This window comes from Epinephelus lanceolatus, chromosome 9, assembly GCF_041903045.1.
Source record: "Epinephelus lanceolatus isolate andai-2023 chromosome 9, ASM4190304v1, whole genome shotgun sequence".
Lineage (NCBI taxonomy): Eukaryota > Metazoa > Chordata > Actinopteri > Perciformes > Serranidae > Epinephelus > Epinephelus lanceolatus.
In genome coordinates this window covers 34969009-34990138 of record NC_135742.1, presented here as the reverse complement: position 1 = coordinate 34990138, position 21130 = coordinate 34969009, and the positions used below count along the sequence as shown (strand labels likewise).

At 42.4% G+C, this 21130-nt stretch overlaps 1 protein-coding gene across 2 annotated transcripts in view; it reads left to right on the top strand.

Moving 5' to 3' along the window:
• sema4c (sema domain, immunoglobulin domain (Ig), transmembrane domain (TM) and short cytoplasmic domain, (semaphorin) 4C) overlaps positions 1–21130 on the top strand; it is a 139845-nt gene that overhangs the window by 102890 nt on the left and 15825 nt on the right. The window contains exons 11-15 of one of the 2 annotated variants that reach the window (XM_078170899.1): positions 2133–2277; positions 2864–3077; positions 6252–6367; positions 9237–9391; positions 10737–10828. In XM_078170899.1, the coding sequence (XP_078027025.1) occupies positions 2133–2277; positions 2864–3077; positions 6252–6367; positions 9237–9391; positions 10737–10828 (722 nt within the window). Of the gene's footprint in view, positions 1–2132; positions 2278–2863; positions 3078–6251; positions 6368–9233; positions 9392–10736; positions 10829–21130 lie in introns of both variants that reach the window. The other variant, XM_033620314.2, reaches the window with a different exon arrangement.

Sequence of the window (21130 nt, the reverse complement as noted above, 5' to 3'; positions counted from 1 at the left end):
CTGTCAACTGCTTCCTTGCAGAGAGCAGGGAGCAGCTTGAGAGACAGACCTCAGCAGCTATAGCGACTCGAATTAGGCCAGCACAAACCCGCTTGAGCACCAGGTGTCACAGTGTGCTGGTGGCCAGTGGCAGCATCTGGTCTATCCTGTGTAACAGCAGCAACATAAAGTTTGCTGACCAGGCAGAAAGGCTGGGTTGTCCAGAGCTGGGGTTTACACTGACTGGCTCTGGAGTGGCAAGGTGGTCCATAGCTGAAGGGAGTGAGGCAGAGGACACAATATGATTCGAGGCTTCAGCAAACCAAATCCTTTGGCTTCAGTTAGCAGAAGGTTAAACTATTAGCAACATTTTCTGTCTATCTCTGAGTCCTCCGGCTGATATGATACTGTCTTCAGACTCTGTTTTTGATGAGTCCATCTTCCTTTTTTGGGTTGTTTTGCAGTGTGGTCAGTTGTTGCCAGTGCTGATATAGCAACTTTAGCCCCTTTTATGCTGCCAGATTTTCCGCAAATGTTGGGCCATTTTGCTGGCATGGATTGGCGAGTTGATCTGAGGTGCCCAATTTTCCGCCTCGTAGGGTAGTCATATTGGCGGAACCCTTTTAGTTTAAACAGACCAAGGCCTTCCGCAACGGGACCTGTGGGAGGAGCTGTTGATGACGCTGCACGTGCGAGCCACTGGCAGTGGATAAACAGGAAAAAGCTGATGGCAGAAATTAGCGTGCAGCTAGTAGCAAGAGGGAAAAGCAAACCTGACAGACACTGTAAATAGGAGCAACTGGGGAGACAAGGAATTGCGCGCCCTCCTTGTCCTCGCAAACGAAGAGGCCATTAACCGTCAGATGACTGGGGGGAGGAACGGGCCGATTTACAAGAGAATTGCCGCCTGACTAGCCGCGGCTTCCCTCCCACGTCACTGTTTACGTCACACGCTGAGCTACACGTTTTGTTACTTGCTCACGCCCCCCATTGCCCCGAAGAAGGCACATTCTGTATAAACAAAAGTAGGTAGGCGGCATTTTGCTGCACTCCCCGATTTTGTTTTTATATTGCCAATGCTGAAAAAAGACTGATTGGGCTTTCCTGCAAATTTGCACAATTCCTATCTACAAAGGGCTTTTCTTTACAGGATTGTCCACCATTGAATCAGGTTTCACCGAAAGGATGTGCACGCTAATCTGCATTTTTAGAACAGCCAATAGGAACACCGTCTCTCTGAAATGACCTGTGATTGACCAGAGTCTCCCATTATGGGCTAGATGGCCAATTAGAGGTTCAGAAGTCTAGTTTTCTGTCTTGGTCCACCTCAGTTACAATATGCTCAAAGTTTAATATGGGAGTTTTGCCCAGTGGCGCTAAAATTAAACTGCCTACTGCCCACTAGATTTAGGGTACAAAATTTGACATATTCATGACTATATGTCTTTCAGTTTGAGAGCTAAATAAAAAAGATGGGTTCATTCCAGTGAATGAGCATGGAGATCAAATATATTTGTGAGTTGAGGAGCACAAGTATGATTTAATATGGCTGGGTCATGCATCAGTACCCAATTTCAGTCCCACTTAGGGTCTAAAATTGGGTTGGGGAAAAAAAATTGAGATCCCAAACCCCCGACCTTATCATTAAATGAAATGCATTTCCTGAGTCACAGCACCAACTGATTGATTTCAGCAGCCTATCAAGGAGGTGTATTACATGTACATCAATTTGTACATCAGTCTGCTTCACCACAGAAAGAGTGGAGCTGTGTCGACACATCTAATCATGTCAGCTCATTCAATAAAGCACACTATAGGCTGTAGGGTTAATATTTACTGCACTGTGATTTGTGAAAATGTTGTTTTAAAGAACGACTGCTCACCTAGAGTTCTTCCCAATTGTAAACATATTATTTAGTTCATATCCTGTGCTTTCAACATGCATCAGATGTGTGTATTTTGATATATTTTACCATATTCCGCTCTGTTTAGTATATCGCATTTTTGTGTGTTAGTCTGACTTTACTTGTGCTGCATCCAGAAGCTATCTGCTACTGAAAAGTCACATTTTACACAAGTGGATGAAAGGTAATCTGCCCCTCCAATTTTACTGCCACACATCAGTTATTCTGTGCCTTGCTGCCATGTTTCAGGGGTGATGTGGACGTGTCGGCAGTGTGCCAGTACCCAATTGCTGAGGTGAAGAAGGTGTTTGAAGGATACTACAAAGAGTACAGGGAGGCATCTCAAAGGTGGGGGCGTTACACCGGCGCTGTCCCTGTTCCACGGCCTGGATCGGTAAGAAACTGAGTCTTGTATTAGCACATATGATATATGATGTTTGGTAAATCCAAATGTTTCAGGCAACTTTAGGAAGTAAGAAAAGGAAGTACTATTCTAAAATGTACGTTTTTTGTGCACTTGGTTTTTTTTGTCAACTACTGCATCACAAAAACAGAGATAAGTGGGCTGAGGAGCGATAATGAAGGGGGGGGGGGGGGCAGGAATGAGTGGCGTGGGGTACTGTAGTGATAAAAGTGGAAAAGAGCAAAAGCTGGCACAACACGAAAAGCTAAGAATGTAATGATCCAAGACGAAAGGAAGGGAAGCAGAGGAAGGGGTGTGATGGTAGGCGGAGGTGAAAGCAAGAGTGAAAGAAAGATGGAGAAGAGGAGAGAAGGGGAGGGAGGGAGGGAATGATCTGAAAGCCAACAAGCCATGCCAACCTGTGCCAGCTGCAGCTAAAAAGTTTCCTCCTCTTCCTCTTTCTCCTTCTTGGCCCTCTCACTTTTCCCTTCACCCTTTCCTCCATTTCTTTCCATCCACCATTTCCCCTGTGTCCTTTTCCCACCCTCCATCTCTCCATCCTCTGTCTGTGCTGCAGTGTATAACTAACTCAGACAGGGAGAGTGGCTACAACAGCTCCCTGCAGCTGCCTGACGCCACACTCAACTTTGCCAAGAAGCACCCGCTGATGGAGGGCAAAGCTCTGGCTCGCCCCCTGCTGCTCACCAAGGGTGTCAACTTCACAAGGCTGGCCGTGGATCGGGTTAAAGGCTTGGACCCGCGGGAATACAACATGCTCTTTATTGGCACAGGTACAAATGACATGGAGGTTCCTGTTATTGCTGCAAAGATGGCCCTATTGATTTTTTTAATTGAAAAATATTGACATTGGGATCAGCCAGTAGAATTCAATCAATTAAATCAGTCTTCCACCTCTTTGTAACTCCTACTCAGCTTCAAATGACAGTTGAACTGCTTTCAGTACTTACTTTTCAAATGCTAGTTTAACTGCTGTCAGTGCTTCTTCTAAAAACTGACAATTCAACTTCCTATCAAACTTCCTATAGATTTTAAATGTTTTAGCAAAAGTATGTTTTGGCACTTTGAGCACCACAAGCCGAGTGCCATCTAGTTCCGTTATATTTGAGAGAAGGCAGACATCCAAGAGGCAGATATCTCCAGTACTATGCAACTCACATCAAAGAATTTAAATGAATAAATGGCACAACAAGAGGAGAAATATGCGTTTTTGATTTTGTGGCCAACTGTCCCATTGAGCTGCATCTCCCATTCAATATCTCAGATGTAAACAGTTACCACATTCAGACATTTTCACCCATTTTCACCCGTTTACAGTGTTACTACATTGCATTTTTAACATGCGTGTACATTTCCATTTTCTTCAGAAAGTTTATCGTCTCACGTGTTCACAGTTTTTTTGGCACAAAATAACAACAACCAAGAGAAGAGCACACTCGCCAGCTTTAAAAATGACAGTAGTGTTGAATAATCACCTTCATGACACAGAATCTACATATGTAAATTAAACCTTACAAGCTAAGCTCAAAGCTGTTTTTTTTTGTTTGTTTGTGTTTTTTGCAGTGTTGTTGTATTGCAGTAGATTATACAGCATATAGTGTTCCTGTTATTATGCCCACTTACAGTAGTATGGTGTTCTCTTGATGTGGCAAAGGGAATTCATCCGAGGTACACAGTCTTTGTTCCTATTTCCCTACTGTGAACTGTGTGTGTGTGTGTGTGTGTGTGTGTTAAGGGGAGTTGCACACAGCATTTGTTGAAGAGATGAGAGCTTACAGGCCATGGCAGCAGACAGGGACAGGTACTGGCATTAGGTATGGTGGCACAAAACAACCTGCCATCTGGCCAGACTTCAGCTGAGTTTCAATTAAGGACTTGATTTGCATGCTGAGATCCATCTTCATGCATCAAAGGAAACGTCTACGTACGCACGACTTAATTAATATCTCCAGTCAGTAGCCATCGGGCCCATATGCAGGTGTCCTGTTTTGGCACGGATCTGAAATCAGCCGGCCCTCAGAGTCGTAATCCTGAATAACACAGATCTGACAGTGGATTCCAGGCAGTGGGAATTTGAATGCAGCCCATCTCATGAATGGAGAGAGACTCAACTACTTACCATTCAGATCACTGCAGCGACAGAGTGACTGTGGATAGTGACTGTGGCAACTGACAGTGCGACGACAGCGGACTCAGGGCTTCTCTGCTGGCAAGCAGGGAGGCTGAGCCCGGACACACACATGGACACACACACATTGGTAACACACTCACAAATTGATATACACAAACACACAGAGATACACACGCGCACACTTTCTGAGCCAAGTGCAGTCATCCCCGCTTGTCGTGCTTCACAGCACAAACTCAACAGGGCCCTTGGCAGACGTGCGCTCATAGTGCCAATTGGGCTGCGGGCTTGATTAGCTATTAGCTGCAGCATAGCGACAGCTGATGTGAAAAAAAGAGAGAGAGAGAGGGAGCGCATGTCAAGACGGTTTTTCAGAAAAACCAGGCTACAGGATTGAGGGATTAGCCGACACTGGTCCCTGACGCCGCGAGAGGCGAGTGTGATGATATGCCTGCTGCTTACTATGCCTGCATGTGTGTGTGTGTGTGTGTGTGTGTGTGTGTGTAAGTGTAGGTGTGTGTGTCTGTGTGTTTGTGTGTGTGTACATGTATTTCCCTCAAGCCTCCCGTTGGCTATTATCTGTGACAGTCTCTTAATCGAGAGGGCCACACAAGAAAGCACATGTCAGCACGTTACACTGCTCCATCCCATAGATATAGACACACACGCACACACACACACACACACACGCACACATCAAGGTCACCCCACCAGCTGTGCCTGAAACGTCATCGCAGGGGATCTAAACTCGCTCACAATGCCCTACATGAAAGGAGTGCAGGATCTGCTCTTCCTTCCTCTTCCAGCATCAGCTCCCCACACGCCACTTGAAAAAGTCTCCAAGTGTCTCTGATAATATTACCTTTACCCAAGGTCTTTAAAGGCTGGGAACAGCATCTCAACTCTTTCAAATTCACCTTTAGATCGTTTCTTGCTGAGCTGGACATTCTGGCAGGAGAGGTTTTCGTTTTCATTTCCTGTCTTTCTCAGCTGCAGAGTAGCATGAAATTTTAGTGCAGCTGGCGTTAAAGTTTCACAAATCGAAGTTGATGAAAGTTGCAGACAACTTGATGACACTGTAGCGATGTGCATTTGTTGTCATGCATGTAACCGCAAGCGTACTTTTACTGTGAAGACTGCTTTCTCATTGTCTTTAATAGACCTTTTTCACGTCAGGCAGTTTTACATCATAAAAATGCCAACATTTTACATACAAGCATTTAATGTAATTAATAAAAGATCATCCTGATGATTTTCAGCTTGTGCTTCAATATTTAAATCCATTGCGATGACATCAAAGGAGTGTGTTTGTATGTCATAATATCTCACCATTAATATTTTAATGAACTTCTATGCAGTCACAGGTGTGTCTTTGTGAATTTGGTAGTATATCGTTAATATTTAAGTGAAATACTGTGCAGTCACAGGTGTTTGTTTGCACATCATTAATATTTAAATTGACTGGTGTGCAGTCACAGGTTTATGGGCAAATTTATTAAATCACATCTCTATTATTCAAATGAACTGGTGTGCAGTCACAGGTGTGTGTGTGTAAATATTGTTTAATATCATATCAGTAATATTTAAATGAGCTGTTCCGTTGGCAAAGGTGTGTGTTTATTGGCTATTTTGTCTCGAGGATTCAGCCGAGTGCCGAAGCTACCTGTTTGAAAAATATGTGTTTTTATGCATGCCATGGAAAATTGCCCTGTGGGGGGAAAAAAAGTCTATTGCACTGAAGTGAACTTGAATTGAAAGTTTGGCTGAACAGAAGTGAAGTGAGCCGTATCCTCTTCTTTTCCTCTCCTGTGTGCCGCAGCGGAGGGCTGGCTGCAGAGAGTGGTGATCCTGGGCACCGAGGCCCACGTGATAGAGGAGATCCAGCTGTTTGAGACACCCCAGCCAGTGGACAGCCTGACTATCTCCCACTCCAAGGTAAGGAAAAGGGGAAATGATGTCTGTCAGTTAGTCCATGAATAGGGCATTAGCAGCAATTTTACATAGGCACTACACTTTTACACAAATCATAGAGACTCAGAATATGAAAACAATTGTATAATGTCTAAGGAAATATCCCCTGATGATGTCACCAGGGTTAGCTCAACATTTTTGATGGAAAGGCTGCATAACAAACTGAGGGCATTGAGTCTGAAAATGTGGGAATTTTCCAGACAGGGAGAGTCTTAAGAAAAGATGCCATTTTTGGAGCTTAACCCAAACTAGTAAGAAAAACAAGTTGGAAGGCAAAAATTTCATGGATGTATAAAGAGACTTGGATACAGCATTGGAGACCCCGTTCATTTCTATGAAAGTTGCTCAGTGGCACATGAAGCAAAAAACGTTCCAGTGACATGTATAAAATTACCTTGATTATCAGCGCAGCTTCCACATGATTGGGTCCTTAGAGCAAGTGCACAAGACACTTAAACCAGCCGAGCCAGCCACTTCCGTTTTAGCCATCTGCTGACTTAAATGAGAATAAAATGATTTAATCCTGTGGCTCTTCTAGATTTTCCAAATGTGATAGCAGCAAATGGATCGAATCCTGATAGTGAAATGAGTCATTTCACGGGTGTTGTGACACTCAAATAAATGTATCCACTGATTTACAGACGACTCTTTCACAGTGTGAATCAATGTAAATAACAAAAGTCTTTGTGTGCCCAATGGCATCACGTGACGGACTTTAAAGTGATAATTCTACTGTCTAGCCACTGCAAAAATTAGCTTCAAAGCCTGGCACACCTCCTGGGGGCCTGAAAATTATTCATAGCACTGCCATACTCAAATAATGATAAACAGTGATGAACTAGCCATCAAGGCACCCTGTTGGTTTCAGGCAGGGATATTCAACTTGCTTTGCCCGGGGGCCACGTATGCAAAATGACAAGACATTATAAACAAACAGAAATATTTATCAGTATATATAATAGATAAATTGCCTTTCAGTGTTAGCTGTCCTCACTCATCTTTGCCAAGAGGCAAATCCAGTTGAAACAGCTCCTCACAGGTCAAGTGTACGTAGGGGTGTTTCTAGGATTTGAGGACATTGGGGGCAGGGGGGGCACATTTTGTTGATGAACAAGCTCTATTTTGATGCTTTTTTATGCACTCTGTCATCCTGTTTACATTCACAGCACATTCTCTGTGTAAATCAATTTATTTTTACCGTGAATTAGAAAATTGGTTGGCGGGCCACGTGGCACCCTATGCGGGCTGTAAGTTGAGTATCACTGGTTTAGGGGTTGAGATATCAATCATGAACTGCAATGCGCCGGATTCAAATCCAGCCCAGGACCTTTGTTGCCATTCTCTCTTCCTCATTTTCTGTCATCTCTCTCTTCTATCGCTATCTGATAGAGGCATAAAAAGCCCCACCAAAAAATAAATTAAAAAGCTGGCAGTCACAAAGACGATGATTGTTTGAATATGAGGAGGGCGAGCAAAGTGTTGACACATAAAAAGTGATAGACATAGAGAAGTTTAAATCCTGCTGGCTTTCTCACCTCTTCACAGCTGACCAACCACAGCGTAAAGCGAGGATAAGTAGTGCAGTGTTGTTTCAGAAAGCTATAGAAATTGTCGGATGTAGCCTTTCAATTCTGATGTGTGGGTGGAGGGGGTTCAAATCACTGCATGGCCCCTTTTAGATATGTCGCTTCCATTTAGTTTAGTCTGATATTTCCAAGACAAAAAGGAACGTCTCAGAATGCTTTAAATCTTGTGTTGGCATTTCAGTTGATTCATCTCTGTTTGGATAAATTTTTGTCAAGAACATGTTCAAAGACTAGATTCAATACAACAAACTGAGGCAAGGGAGATTTTAATAACAAGAAAGCAGCTCGTCCGGTTTTTCTTTTTCTTTTTTTTTTTTTTGATTGTTTGAGCTTCCAGCAGCTCCGACTCAGTAAAGCATAGCCATGTGCATGTTATCGTCATGGACTCCTAGATGTATTGTCTGAGAGATGAGAAGTCTTAATGGTCTCTCAGGGGGAAAAGTTACTTAAAGTTCTTTTGTTTTTCTTGGTACAACCAGCATGGTCCTGTACTTCTTTTGATCATATCCCTTGAAAGTATAGTTTCGGGGTTCCATTTGGTTGCTGTGCTGTTGCATCATTGGTATTCAAAGATAGCAGTGGGACTTTGTCTTCTGCTGATCTGTTAATACCCTTTTTGCCAGACAGTTACAATCATAGATTCACTGACAGCAGACAGGCAGTCAGCACGGGGCCACTGGCCCGCTGCCACTCAGCAGATGTTTTTATCAACACTGCCCTTTTTCAGATCAAGTGTTGCCTTATGAATCCAAAACCCGCCTCACAATAACAGTAATTACAGTCCGTCACCTCTGCAGGGTATTGAACCTCTGCCCCTGTTGTTTTCTCAGTGTCCCTGCCCTGTCAACTGAGTCTGCGTGTTGACACCGGCTGTGTCCCTGTGGCTCGCGTCCGCCGATCGATGCAGTTTTGACGAGGCGTTCCCTACCCCAAAGCTCGCTGCTTATCTCATTAATGCTGGCTTAGCCGCGACCAGACATTTTATAACAGCTTTCGCGAAAAGAGCGCAATCCAGATTGGATTGGTAGAGGGTCAGGGGGGTGAATGTTATTGTAATTGAGAGTGATTATCCCATTATCTCCTATAACCCCTAACTGAGTCACTCTCCCTCTCTCTCTCTGTTTATCTTTCTCCTTGTTTTTCATCTCTCTCTGGTTTCTGTCTCTGGGTGATGGCTGGATCTGTTTTTTGTCTTCCTCTTTATCTCTGCTTCTTCTTCTTCTTCTCTCGCTATTTGTCTGCAGAAGTACTTGTACATCGGCTCTCGTTCGGAGGTTCTCCAGCTGCCTTTGGCCAACTGCAGCCGCTATCAGTCTCAGCCAGATTGTCTGCTCGCCAGGGATCCTTACTGCGCTTGGGACAGCGAGGGTCGGGCCTGCGTCCGCATCGACCTCCATCGCGGGTAAGACCTATGTGCTCCCATGGATTCATACGATAAACTAAATATAAATAATAGAATAGGCTTGGTATTGATATTTTAAAAGCCAATTGTAACTGTTGTCAAAGCCTCTGGAAGTATATAGATATTATGTTAACTCTATATTGACACTACACTAATGAAAGTCTTTCAGCTGGATATTAGCAGCTCCTTACAGGAGAGTGAGGCAAGTTTCATTGCAGGTTTTGCAGACTTTCACCCTGAAGCGGTTGAGTCAAATCCTCCTGCTTTACATGCTGTGATTTCCTTTGTGGGACAAACATTGCACTAAGACTATACTGACAAGCTGTGGTCAGAGCTGGATTACATTCATCATAACAATGTTTTAATAAAAGCCTAATATATTGTATTTGTCTATTTTAAGGTCCAGTGTGTAGGATTTAGGGGGATATATTGGCAGAAATAGATTATAAGTGTCTTTTCTTTAGTGTATAATCAGCCTAATATAAGAATCGTTGTGATTTTGTTACCTTAGAATGAGCTGTTTATATCTACATAGTAAGCAGGTCTACATCTAATGGAGTCCACCATGTTACACCGCAATGTTTCCACAGTAGCCCAGAACAGACAAACCAAACACTGACTGTAGATAGAGCCACTTGGGTTTTTGCGCCAGCCACGACAGTTGGCAGCCCCTCCACGATGAGCCAAACAGCATGGGGAAAACAGTGATTTTTAACATGGAAGGGCTTCATTCAGTATTTTACCAGTTTAAATCACTGGAGTTGTTTGTTTGGGAGAGGAAGAGACTTATTCAGATAATTCGTCTCCCGGTAAAAACCTCCTGAACATCTGGATCATAATTAATCAGAGAAAAAAGGGGAGCACACATCAGTAGGTGCCGGGCTGGGACCAGACAAACAGCTTAGCAAAAACATTGATTTGTAACCTGACATTGCTTTATTTAGTGTTTTTACTGGTTTAAATCACCTCACCTTTTGTTTTGAAGAGGCAGATACATCCGCGGATATTTCAGCTCCCGTAAAAAAAAAAAACAACAACTCCTGAACAATGAACACTTGGAGTTCAGGCTTTGCACATGGGAGAAGTTTCAGCTGGTTGCAATCTGCAGTCCTCACCGCTAGATGCTACACACTGCTCCTATAAGGACATTTGGAGCTTATTTCTTGCGAAAATGCGAGCTTTTAAAAGTGTGTTTTCTATAGATTTACGTCATTTGGAGTATTGTTATAATTATTTTTGTTACACAACAGATTGCACATACGCATACTGAATCCAGTGTTGTCTGTAGCACTCAGTGTGACCATGATTAATCTTCCGCTCTGCTCTCTGCCCTTCCCCCTCCCAGGTCCACCTCCTCCCTGTCACAGGACCTCATGCTGGAAAGGTTCAGCCGGGGAAAAGCCAAGTTCGATAAGCCCGTCTCCATCCCCAGCCCCGGTGAGTACAAGGCCAAATCTCAGTAGTGGCCCCTTGTGGGAATTGACTGTCGGTGCAGGAGCAAGTCAGCAGCAAGGAAAGAGAATAGACTTGGACTGAGTGAATACATTTGGACTGAGCTGAATAAATTGAATTAAGCAGAACACATAATGTTCCGGTAACATTCCCAGAATGTTCCCTACAAGTTTTCTACTGAACGTTCCCTAAAGAACATTTTAAGAATGTTGTATAAATGTTTGTGTTTAATGTAACATTCACAAAACATTCTAATAACCAGATGAAATAACGTATTTTTTAAAGTAACCTTTAGAATGTTCCCCTAAGGTTCCCATTTAGTTGCACTTTGGGTAACCTTCCCACAACGTTCCAAGAAAGTTCTACATATAATGTAACATTCCTAAAACGTTCTAATAACCAGATGCCTGTAACGTTTTTTTGGAGTAATTTTTAGAATGTTCCCCTAAGGTTCTCGTTTGGTTGCATTTTGGGTAACCTTCCCACAACGTTCTAAGAAAGTTCTACATATAATGTAACATTCCTAAAACGTTCTAATAACCAGATGCCTGTAACGTTTTTTTGGAGTAATTTTTAGAATGTTCCCCTAAGGTTCTCGTTTGGTTGCATTTTGGGTAACCTTCCCACAACGTTCTAAGAAAGTTCTACATATAATGTAACATTCCTAAAACGTTCTAATAACCAGATGCCTGTAACCTTTTTTTGGCGTAATTTTTAGAATGTTCCCCTAAGGTTCTTGTTTGGTTGCATTTTGGGTAACCTTCCCACAATGTTCTAAGAAAGTTCTACACATATTTGGTTTTTGATGTAACATTCCTAAAACATTCTAATAACCAGATGCTTGTAACGTTTTTTGAGAGTAATTTTATAATGTTTCCCTGAGGTTCCCATTTGGTTGAATTCTGGATAGTTCTAAAAACGTTGCACAAATGATTTGTGTGTGTGAATTTTATAATGTTCTCCTGAGATCCCCATTGATTGATTGATTGATTCGTATTTATTGACTCTGTCAGGAGAAATTCATCATGGGCATCCAAGAGAGGTCAGGCATACACAGAATAACTCCAAATGACATAAACTGCAGGGTCACCCAAAAACTAATCATATTTACAATTGCCTCCAACTGAACACCACAAAGATAAAGGAAATGATAGTGGATTTCCAAAAGTCCAAGCTCCTGGACCAGCCAGTGAACATCCATGGGGTGGACATTGAGGTAATGCTAACCTACAAATATCTGGGAGTTCACCTGGACAACAAGTTGTACTTGTCCCCTAACATAGATACACTCTACAGAAAGGGACAGAGCAGCTCTTTTTCTTATGGAGGCTCAGATCCAGACATCTGCAAAAATATGCTGCAGATGTTTTTACCAATCTGTAGTGGCAAGTGTACTGTTCTATGCTGCCGTCTGCTAGGAAGGCAACATAAAACAGAAAGATGAAGGACAGCTTGACAGACTGGTGAAAAGAGATGGCTTTGTGATAGGAATCAGATTAGACTCATTGGAGGCTGTGGTGAAGCAATGCACACACAATGGAAGTTAGAAACCATCTTCATAGCGACGGTGGAATGGAAGGGATGAGGCAGAGATCGACTGATCCAGCTACGTTGCAGAACTGAGATTCTGGAAATGTTTCATATAAACTGCCATCAGAATACATAGTTTGTTGTGTTGCGCTACAAAGCAATTTAATCTCCCTTCGAGGATCAATAAATTCTATTCTATTCTATTAATTCCTCTGCCCCTCCTCCTCACACACGTCATCATTGCTGGCTATGTAGCAGTTTGATTGAAAAAGGAATAAAAGAGAATTGTTACCTATTCAGTATACAGTTACAGGCAACATGTAACTTCTACTCAATGCATCAGCTGTAATGAACGAGGGAGGATGGGGGCAGCACGACAATATTTTTGCCAGCCCTCTGGTCATGTTTTGTGTTTTAGCTTCAATGGACAGGTTGCCATGTAATGGATAATGCACAGCGAGGTGGTCATTCTTGAGGATAAAAATCCTGACAGGATGATCAGTATCCTGATACAAATACCCCTTGAAGAGGTTTTCTGCAATAATAATCAACTGACTGTATTATCCTGCTTATTACATTTTTCATATGATTTTATTGAATTAAAAATAAGTTTATTACTGCTCTGAATGAAAATAATTGCATTTGTTCGTATGGACACAGAACTGTTTGCAATAATCTGTTACATGGCAACAGTCTGTTATCAAGACTTTTTAAAAAATATTTTCTTTATCATAACATTCCCAAAATGTTGACATAATGATTATTGGGGGTCATGTGGACAATACCAACTGCTTGTTCGCCACTGAATTCCTTTCACTAGCCTACTGGACTGCTTCAGTATCACACAGCATGTTAAAGGGTGCACCCACACCAAAGGCCACACACTGGACCTTGTGAACTCCATTGGCACAATCCCATCCCATCTTCAGTGCTTGGACCTTGCTCTGTCTGACCACCATGCAATCCTCTTCACTGTTCTTGTCTCCCTGCCCTGGCAGCTCACAAAATGGACCATCACATACAGGAACATCAAGACAGTGAGTACACCAGCCCTAACCAATTTCATAACAACCCACCTGGCCTCTGCTCATTCCAACACCCTTTTTGATGGGCTGGCTGCTCACTGCCACTCCGCCTTATCCTGCTGGCTTGACTCTCTTGCCCCCCTCAAAATCAGGACTGTCTTCTATACCCATCTTGCCCCCTGGTTCACCACTGAACTCCACCCCTTGAAGGCCACTGGCGCTAACTGGAGAGGTTCTTTAAAAAATCTGGCCTCACTGTCAACCTTGAGGCCTATGGATGTGAGGTCCTATAAAGAAGCTCTCTCCCAGGCCAAAACACACCACTACTCCACTCTCATTTGCAACCAGCAAAACCAACCCAGAATGCTGTTTTCCACTATCAACCGGCTACTTCGCCCCGTTATAATAATAATTGTTGTTGTTATTATTATATTATTAATTTCTATACTGTTCCCCTTGATGTTCAATTCAAGTTATAATAATAATAATAATAATAATAATAATAATTGTTGTAGTTATTAATATATTATTAATTTCTATACTGTTCCCCTTGATGTTCCTGTTTGGTTGAAATTTGGGTAACTAGTGTTGTTCATGTGTAAGCTAGCTAAGCTGTGTAAGCTAGCCTAAGCCACGGGGAATTACTTCACTGTCTCCTTGTGTCGGCTTCTGTCAGGACACGTGAAGCTAAAGCTAGTGTAACAGACTGTTTTGTATTTGCGATTTATGTTTGAGAATGAGGAGCGGTGTCCAGGGGCAGACTGGCCACCGGGAGTACCGGGAGTTTTCCCGGTGGGCCGGTGGGTCAGCGGGCCGGCCCGGTACGGCGTGGTTACATTCACATTTTTCTACCGTCTATGAGCGAGAGGAGTGACTAATTAATGCAAGTGACAAGCATTAATTCTCGGTCCGAACCCGGCCAAAAAAAAATAAAAAAGAAGAGGCCCGAGGCCCAGCCCGGCCTGTCCGTCGGGTTGGGCCGTCCATGCTCACTTATTAGGAGCCCAAAAGAACAGCCAGGCAGCCCACCCTGCTGAAAAAAGTCAGAGAAACCATTAGGCATATTCTATTGGTTTCTAATGGTTCCTACTGGTTTTGTAATGGTTTCTAATGGCTACTTACGTTTTCCTAATGGTTCGGTTTGTTTTTCTAATGGGATTCTATTATCTCCTACACAAATACACAGGACTTTAACTGGTCCCTACTAATGATTCCTACAGGAGTCTAATGGTTCCTACACACTGTTGCCAACTCCTCAGTAAGAAAAGTAGCTATTGGCTGTCCTAAAAGTCGCTAGAACTCGCTAAATGGCGTCATCGCCTAATTTGCATAAGTGTCCATATGCATGTAATTGTAATGGCTGCTGTAGGAGAGAGGAATAATATCGTGGGAGAGACAAAAACTGAGTAAAAAAACACCCTGAATATGTTTAGAATTACAAATGAACCTTTTTTCAGTGATTTATATTAGACAAAGAAAATTTTACATTTACATCCCGCCCTGACTGTAAACCAGGTCGGGATCAGAGCGATAGATCAGCCAGCGGCGGTTCCGCGCATGTGCGATTCACTTGCAGTCTGGACGTGGAGGGGTTAACGTCTCCTGCTCTGACTGCTGCTGGGAGGGAGGACTGGGCCATCTGTGAGTGCTTTGGGGCGAGAGAGGAGCCCATGGCAGCATCCGCTGCCCGTTGAGAAGACTAAGAATGATACGTGCTCTCACAACAGAGTCTCCAGAAATCTTCAATAACATCAGAAACATCATCGCTAGATTTGTCGCTAGTCGCTTTTTTGAAAAAGAGTCGCTAGAGGGGTCTGAAAAGTCGCTAAATATAGCGACAAAGTCGCTAAGTTGGCAACACTGTTCCTACAGGAGTCTAATGGTTCCTACAGGTGTTTCTATACCAGTCTAATGGTCACTATACAGTGGTCACTACAGGGTGTAGTGGTCTCTAATGGTTCCTAATGTGATGGAGGAACACAGATGTTATAGCCTTCTTTGGCAATCACATCTGTGTGATTTCTAGTGGGTCCTTGTGTAGGATATATAGTATGTTTGTAGATTGCAGTGTTGAGTGATTTCATTAAATACATCCCAGCCAACACGTCCAAGTGGGGCCCACATGGGATTTACTTGGGTTACATGGGCTTTAACTGGGCATGGACTCAGAGTGGGCTTTTAAGTGGGTTGGTGTTGGGCCCCATGTGGGCATCCCCAGAAGAATATACATGGGCGAGAGATGGGCATTCCAGTTGGCCAGCACATATGGGAACTAGATGGGTCCCAACTGGGCCATAGCCTATTGTGAAATGACATGTAAATTTAATTGTTTTAGGTAAAATAATATTGTTATATACTGCTGTATTATTGACACTTAAGGTGTCATCAAAATGTTTTGGTATTTAAGCCACTATAATGTGAGGTAAAAAAAAAATAAAAAAGAAAAACCTGAATAAACTGAACCACAGCCGTAGATAGCCTATCTGCTCTTTAAAATAGCCAGTGCATTTTTTTTATAAACAGTGTGTGCGCGTGTGTGTGGCGGGGGTTGTCATGGAAATGAGAGAAAGTAATCTCGCGATAACCGACGATGACTCATTCATTCTGGAGTTGCCGCTCAGGATCAGCACCTAAAATATTTCAACCGTTGAAGAGGAGTTTTGAGTTGGGCCAAACAGTGTCGAAGGTAAGTCCTGACTAACAAACAACACTATAGAACTGAAAAAAGCACTGTGTAAACCTAAAAGTTTGTTCAACTACTTTTTTCCCTTTAGCTACGTTCTTGGCTAGGTGGCTAAGCGTCCGTTAGCTAGCATGCTATGACTCAAATGAGTTTAACATGTAATGTCCTAACTTGCCAATGTAGACTCACTAATTATGTTAGAACAACTGTCAGACGATCGACGCTCGTATCTAGAGGTTTTTTTTCCAAATATAGGTTTGACAGCAATTAATTTTCACGTAGTCACGAAGAAGTACTACATTACCCATAATCCCAACGTCTACCAGCGGGGTCTGTGATTGGCTAAACTCTTGTTTACCCGCGAACGGTATTTCCGTTTCCGCTAGGAGGCTCGCGTGTTGGCTAACGTCATGACGATTCGTAATGCATTTTATAGCACAGTGAGTATGATTTCTTATGCTGTATGTACACAGACATAGAACACCACATACTATAACACAGTGCCATGCATGCGTTAGCAACGTAGATATGCCGTCATAACGCCGAACATTAACTTCGTGACAGTTAGTGAGCAACTCTGTATGTTTAATCCGTGTATGGTTCGATCTTTTATTATTCCGTTTCAAAACAAAATCAGAAAAATAAGCAAATGGGTCCGTTTTTCCGTCTTGAAACCAAAACGGAAAACCGAAAATGAAAAAACGGCGTTTTTCTGTAGGGGAACAGAGTGGAGACTAGCAGACTCACAAGCAGCTGCAATTTTCACAGTGGGACTGTTGAGTCACATTATTAAGATTTAAAATTTTTTCAGGCGAGAAAGCAACCATGTAGATTCCCCATATGCGGTTAGCTTATCCAAATAACGCCTGTTTGTAAATCTGCTGCGACGTTTTCGGACGTGAAAAGCCGTGACCGGCCGGTGTTTCGGGTTAACAGGTGACCGGTGTTTCGGATTTACTCGCGACCCTGTTAACTGGCGACCTTCAGCCGAATGCGTCTGTGGTTGTCGTAGTGACAACAGCTGTTTTCAACCAGGAAGAGAAGACGTAGCTGTCCTCGCGAAGGCCTCTTTATTCAGTTTTTCATAACAATATCAAAACATAGCCGACCTGATCCGTCTTTGGACTCTTGTTGGAGGAACCCAGTCACGGACCGACACTCAGTCGCGGTTTGAATCACACTTGTTATGACGGAATGTTGAAAACAGGAAGAGGCCAAGTTGCTTTTCCTGTAAATTTAACTCCTATCTGGAATAAATTTTCTAAATAGGCATATACAGTTTCGTCTCTTGTGCCTGCCTAAATAAACATGTGCCATATTAAAGAACCGTTCAGCCCTGTGAACCGTAAAAAAGAATATTTTCACGGGATTCGAACCTGCTTCATTATGGGAAAATAAATTAAAAGCGCACAATTAATGTGGTGCGCCATTACGACAATATTACCTCACCGACAGATCCATTAAAAATCCGACAACATACAGCCAGCTATGTCTTAAAATTGGGAGGCAGCCAGATCAACTTGTCACCACACTGTCCATGCACTGAGGAACATTTTACAATCTCACTGCTTTCCAATACAAAAAACAGCGGTTTTAAATCCACTTAATTCATAAACCTAACGTTTATTGTTGTGCTGCAGGTCGACAAAGCCAATATTCATATACTCACGTGGAAATACTTTATTTTAAATTAAGCAATAAAGCAGCAGCTGTATAATAGATTTATCTCTACGATAAATTATCTATTTATGTTGTAGCATTAAGGCGATTAAAAGTGTAGAAATATGACAGACACTAGGCTGTATATGTGGTATTGAAGTCCATTAACTCCTGCAAAGCGTTTGAGAGTACCGAGGTGAAGTTAGTTTGACGTTGGATATTCGATGGATATTCGGATATTCATTTTGGGTTCAACAGTGATTTCCTCTCATAGGCAGAAAATAGTGAGCAACAAAGAGAATGGCTAATACCCCCATACCCCCATTACTGGACCCAGACACCCCACACCAATGTAGAATGGTTTTGCCAAGTGGGCCTAATAAGGCACACCTCTTTATAAATGGGTTTCATGCTCTATTTTATCTATCATCCAACGGCAAACTAACTTCACCCGGAGTCACATGCAGTGCACCCTTGGAATCACTTGGTCTTGGTCAAAGTATTTCCACGTGAGTATATGAATATTGGCTTTATCGACCTGTAGCACAACAATAAACGTTAGGTTTATGAATTAAGTGGATTTAAAACCGCTGGTTTTTGTATTGGAAAGCAGTGAGATTGTAAAATGTTCCTCAGTGCATGGACAGTGTGGTGACAAGTTGATCTGGCTGCCTCCCAATTTTAAGACATAGCTGGCTGTATGTTGTCGGATTTTTAATGGATCTGTCGGTGAGGTAATGTTGTCGTAGTGGCGCACCACGTTAATTGTGCGCTTTTAATTTATTTTCCCATAATGAAGCGGGTTCGAATCCCGTGAAAATATTCTTTTTTACGGTTCACAGGGCTGAATGGTTCTTTAATATGGCACATGTTTATTTAGGCAGGCAACAGAGACGAAACTGTGTATGCCTATTTAGAAAATTTATTCCAGATAGGAGTTAAATTTACAGGAAAAGCAACTTGGCCTCTTCCTGTTTTCAACATTTCGTCATAACAAGTGTGATTCAAACCGCGACTGAGTGTCGGTCCGTGACTGGGTTCCTCCAACAAGAGTCCAAAGACGGATCAGGTCGGCTATGTTTTGATATTGTTATGAAAAACTGAATAAAGAGGCCTTCGCGAGGACAGCTACGTCTTCTCTTCCTGGTTGAAAACAGCTGTTGTCACTACGACAACCACAGACGCATTTGGCTGAAGGTCGCCAGTTAACAGGGTTGCGAGTAAATCCGAAACACCGGTTCATGGATGCGTGTTGTCATGGCAACGGCAGAAACAACTGCGCTGGCTGTCCAATATGGCGGAGTCTGAAGCGTAAATAACATAAACTTACCCATCTCCAAATAAACATTCCATAAACATCATCATTTCATTTCCTATATTGTTTTCCCCGTCTTCTGTCTATATCTAAAAATCCAAGTTAATAACAAACTGACACCATTGTGGCTTAGATCATTTAATTAATTACTGAGAAGTGAATATGTGCACGGAACATTTCTAATGCTATTTATTTATTCTCAACACAACATCAGTGTTGTTTTGAGCACACTGTTCATTGATCATCAGTGTCATAAAGCAACTGCATTGGGAACATTTAACACTCGCTCCTAAATATAATCTTGTGCCGCTATGACTTTTAATGATAAAATAGCAAAGACCACTTTGAGTAGCTTGATCTTCATTTCTGATCCATCACCTGATAAGTTCACCTTGACAAAGTGCCTCGAATTAGACAATAACGAGCCTCACTCTTATGCTCTTTCTGGATGTCACTTACAGAGAGTTTGAAAGAAAAGAAAATTACCTCACCAAAGACATAACAAGGAAAGATGCGGAAAAAGCAGTGCCAAAATGGCTGATTGGTGCCAGGGACAGGGGATGCAACCGTGCCATTAGAGCACATGGAGGAGAGCAAAACTGGTAAGTCACAAAATATGCAAGATATAAATGACAGACACAGTGCTCAGTGCTTTTTCTACACTCTTTAATTTTAATTTTTGTATAGTGTTTGCTGTGTTCATGATCACGATGTGAATTTTGGCATCAAAACAAATACGGCACTTAAAGGTTTAAAAATATAAAAATTAAGGAATATTTTTTATTTATAGTTAGGAATCATGTTTGCTATGAGAATGATCACCCAGTGTTTCCCACAGGATTTTTGGAGACTATGAGGGGGGGGGGGGGGGGGGGGGGGGGGGTCCGAACCTTCTAGGGGGGTCCGGGGGCGTGCTTTGTTTTTGTATTTTGTATTTGATTTAAAGGCATCAATCTGGTGAATTCTGAGAGCCAAGTTATGATGGCAGAATATGCCAACCGTGTTTACAAAGTTTGAATGAACGAGACGGACGCAAAGTAAACGGAGGCTGCGCATTGACCCTTTTGCCCATGTCTGCAGGGACGCATGATGGAGTCAAACGGATCATGTGCATAATTAACCACAAAACAAGCAAATACTTCATCTTAATGACATATAATACTCATTATGCTTCAGCTGAATCCTCTAAGCAAATGACCATGTTGAATTGAAATTAGTTTATCACGTTAAATGTCCGAAATTGTATGAAATTGCTCCAATCCCTTAAACCAATCTTTGTGCATAATCACACAGCCTGGTATGCCCTGGCAAACACAGTGGGACTGCTGTACGGACCGTTGGTCTTTCTTCCTCTAACCCTGGTTGTTTTCTGAAAGCACAGAGCAAAGAAATGTCTTTTTTTTTTTTCTCCCCCGTTCTGCTGTCAGCAGGAGCGGCGGCTGCAGCGGGCATTTCAGCACCAGACAGCGCACGTATAAAAGACTTGACAAGCGTCTCCTTTAAATGTGTTTGCTGCTAGAGAAATTATACATAATAAATGAAGACAGTGACATATTTTCAATAAAAAACAATGAGTTGAACATTAATTTCAAGCTTTTGTAGTAGCCTACAGAGAATTTCAGAATTGTGCGAGTGCGGCCGGAGAGTGGGCGGCAGTGTTTGATGCAGGCACGTAGGGTACAACTGCGATTTATTTTAATTTTGGTAACAGCGTAGTGTGTATGTATGGCATATCACCAATCATAGTGGGCCGCCATGGCCAAAAATGCCAGTCCAGCCCTGATTTTTACTGATAAAAACACTAGTGGTATGTTATGGTGAAGAGTTACACTTAAAATATGGCTAAGGATTAGTGGTTTAACATTTCAGTAATCAAAAGAAAAATGACTAACGTACTGATCTGCCTCTGCAGGGCTATTTTATGATTTTAAATCACGTGCAGACAAAATATTCTTTTAAAACTCTCTCTCACTCACAAACACAGTTACAGATACGCAAAACAATACAAAATACGCAATATGAAAAGAAAACAAAAGGTAAGACTCAAATTAATTACACACAAACAGACACAAATT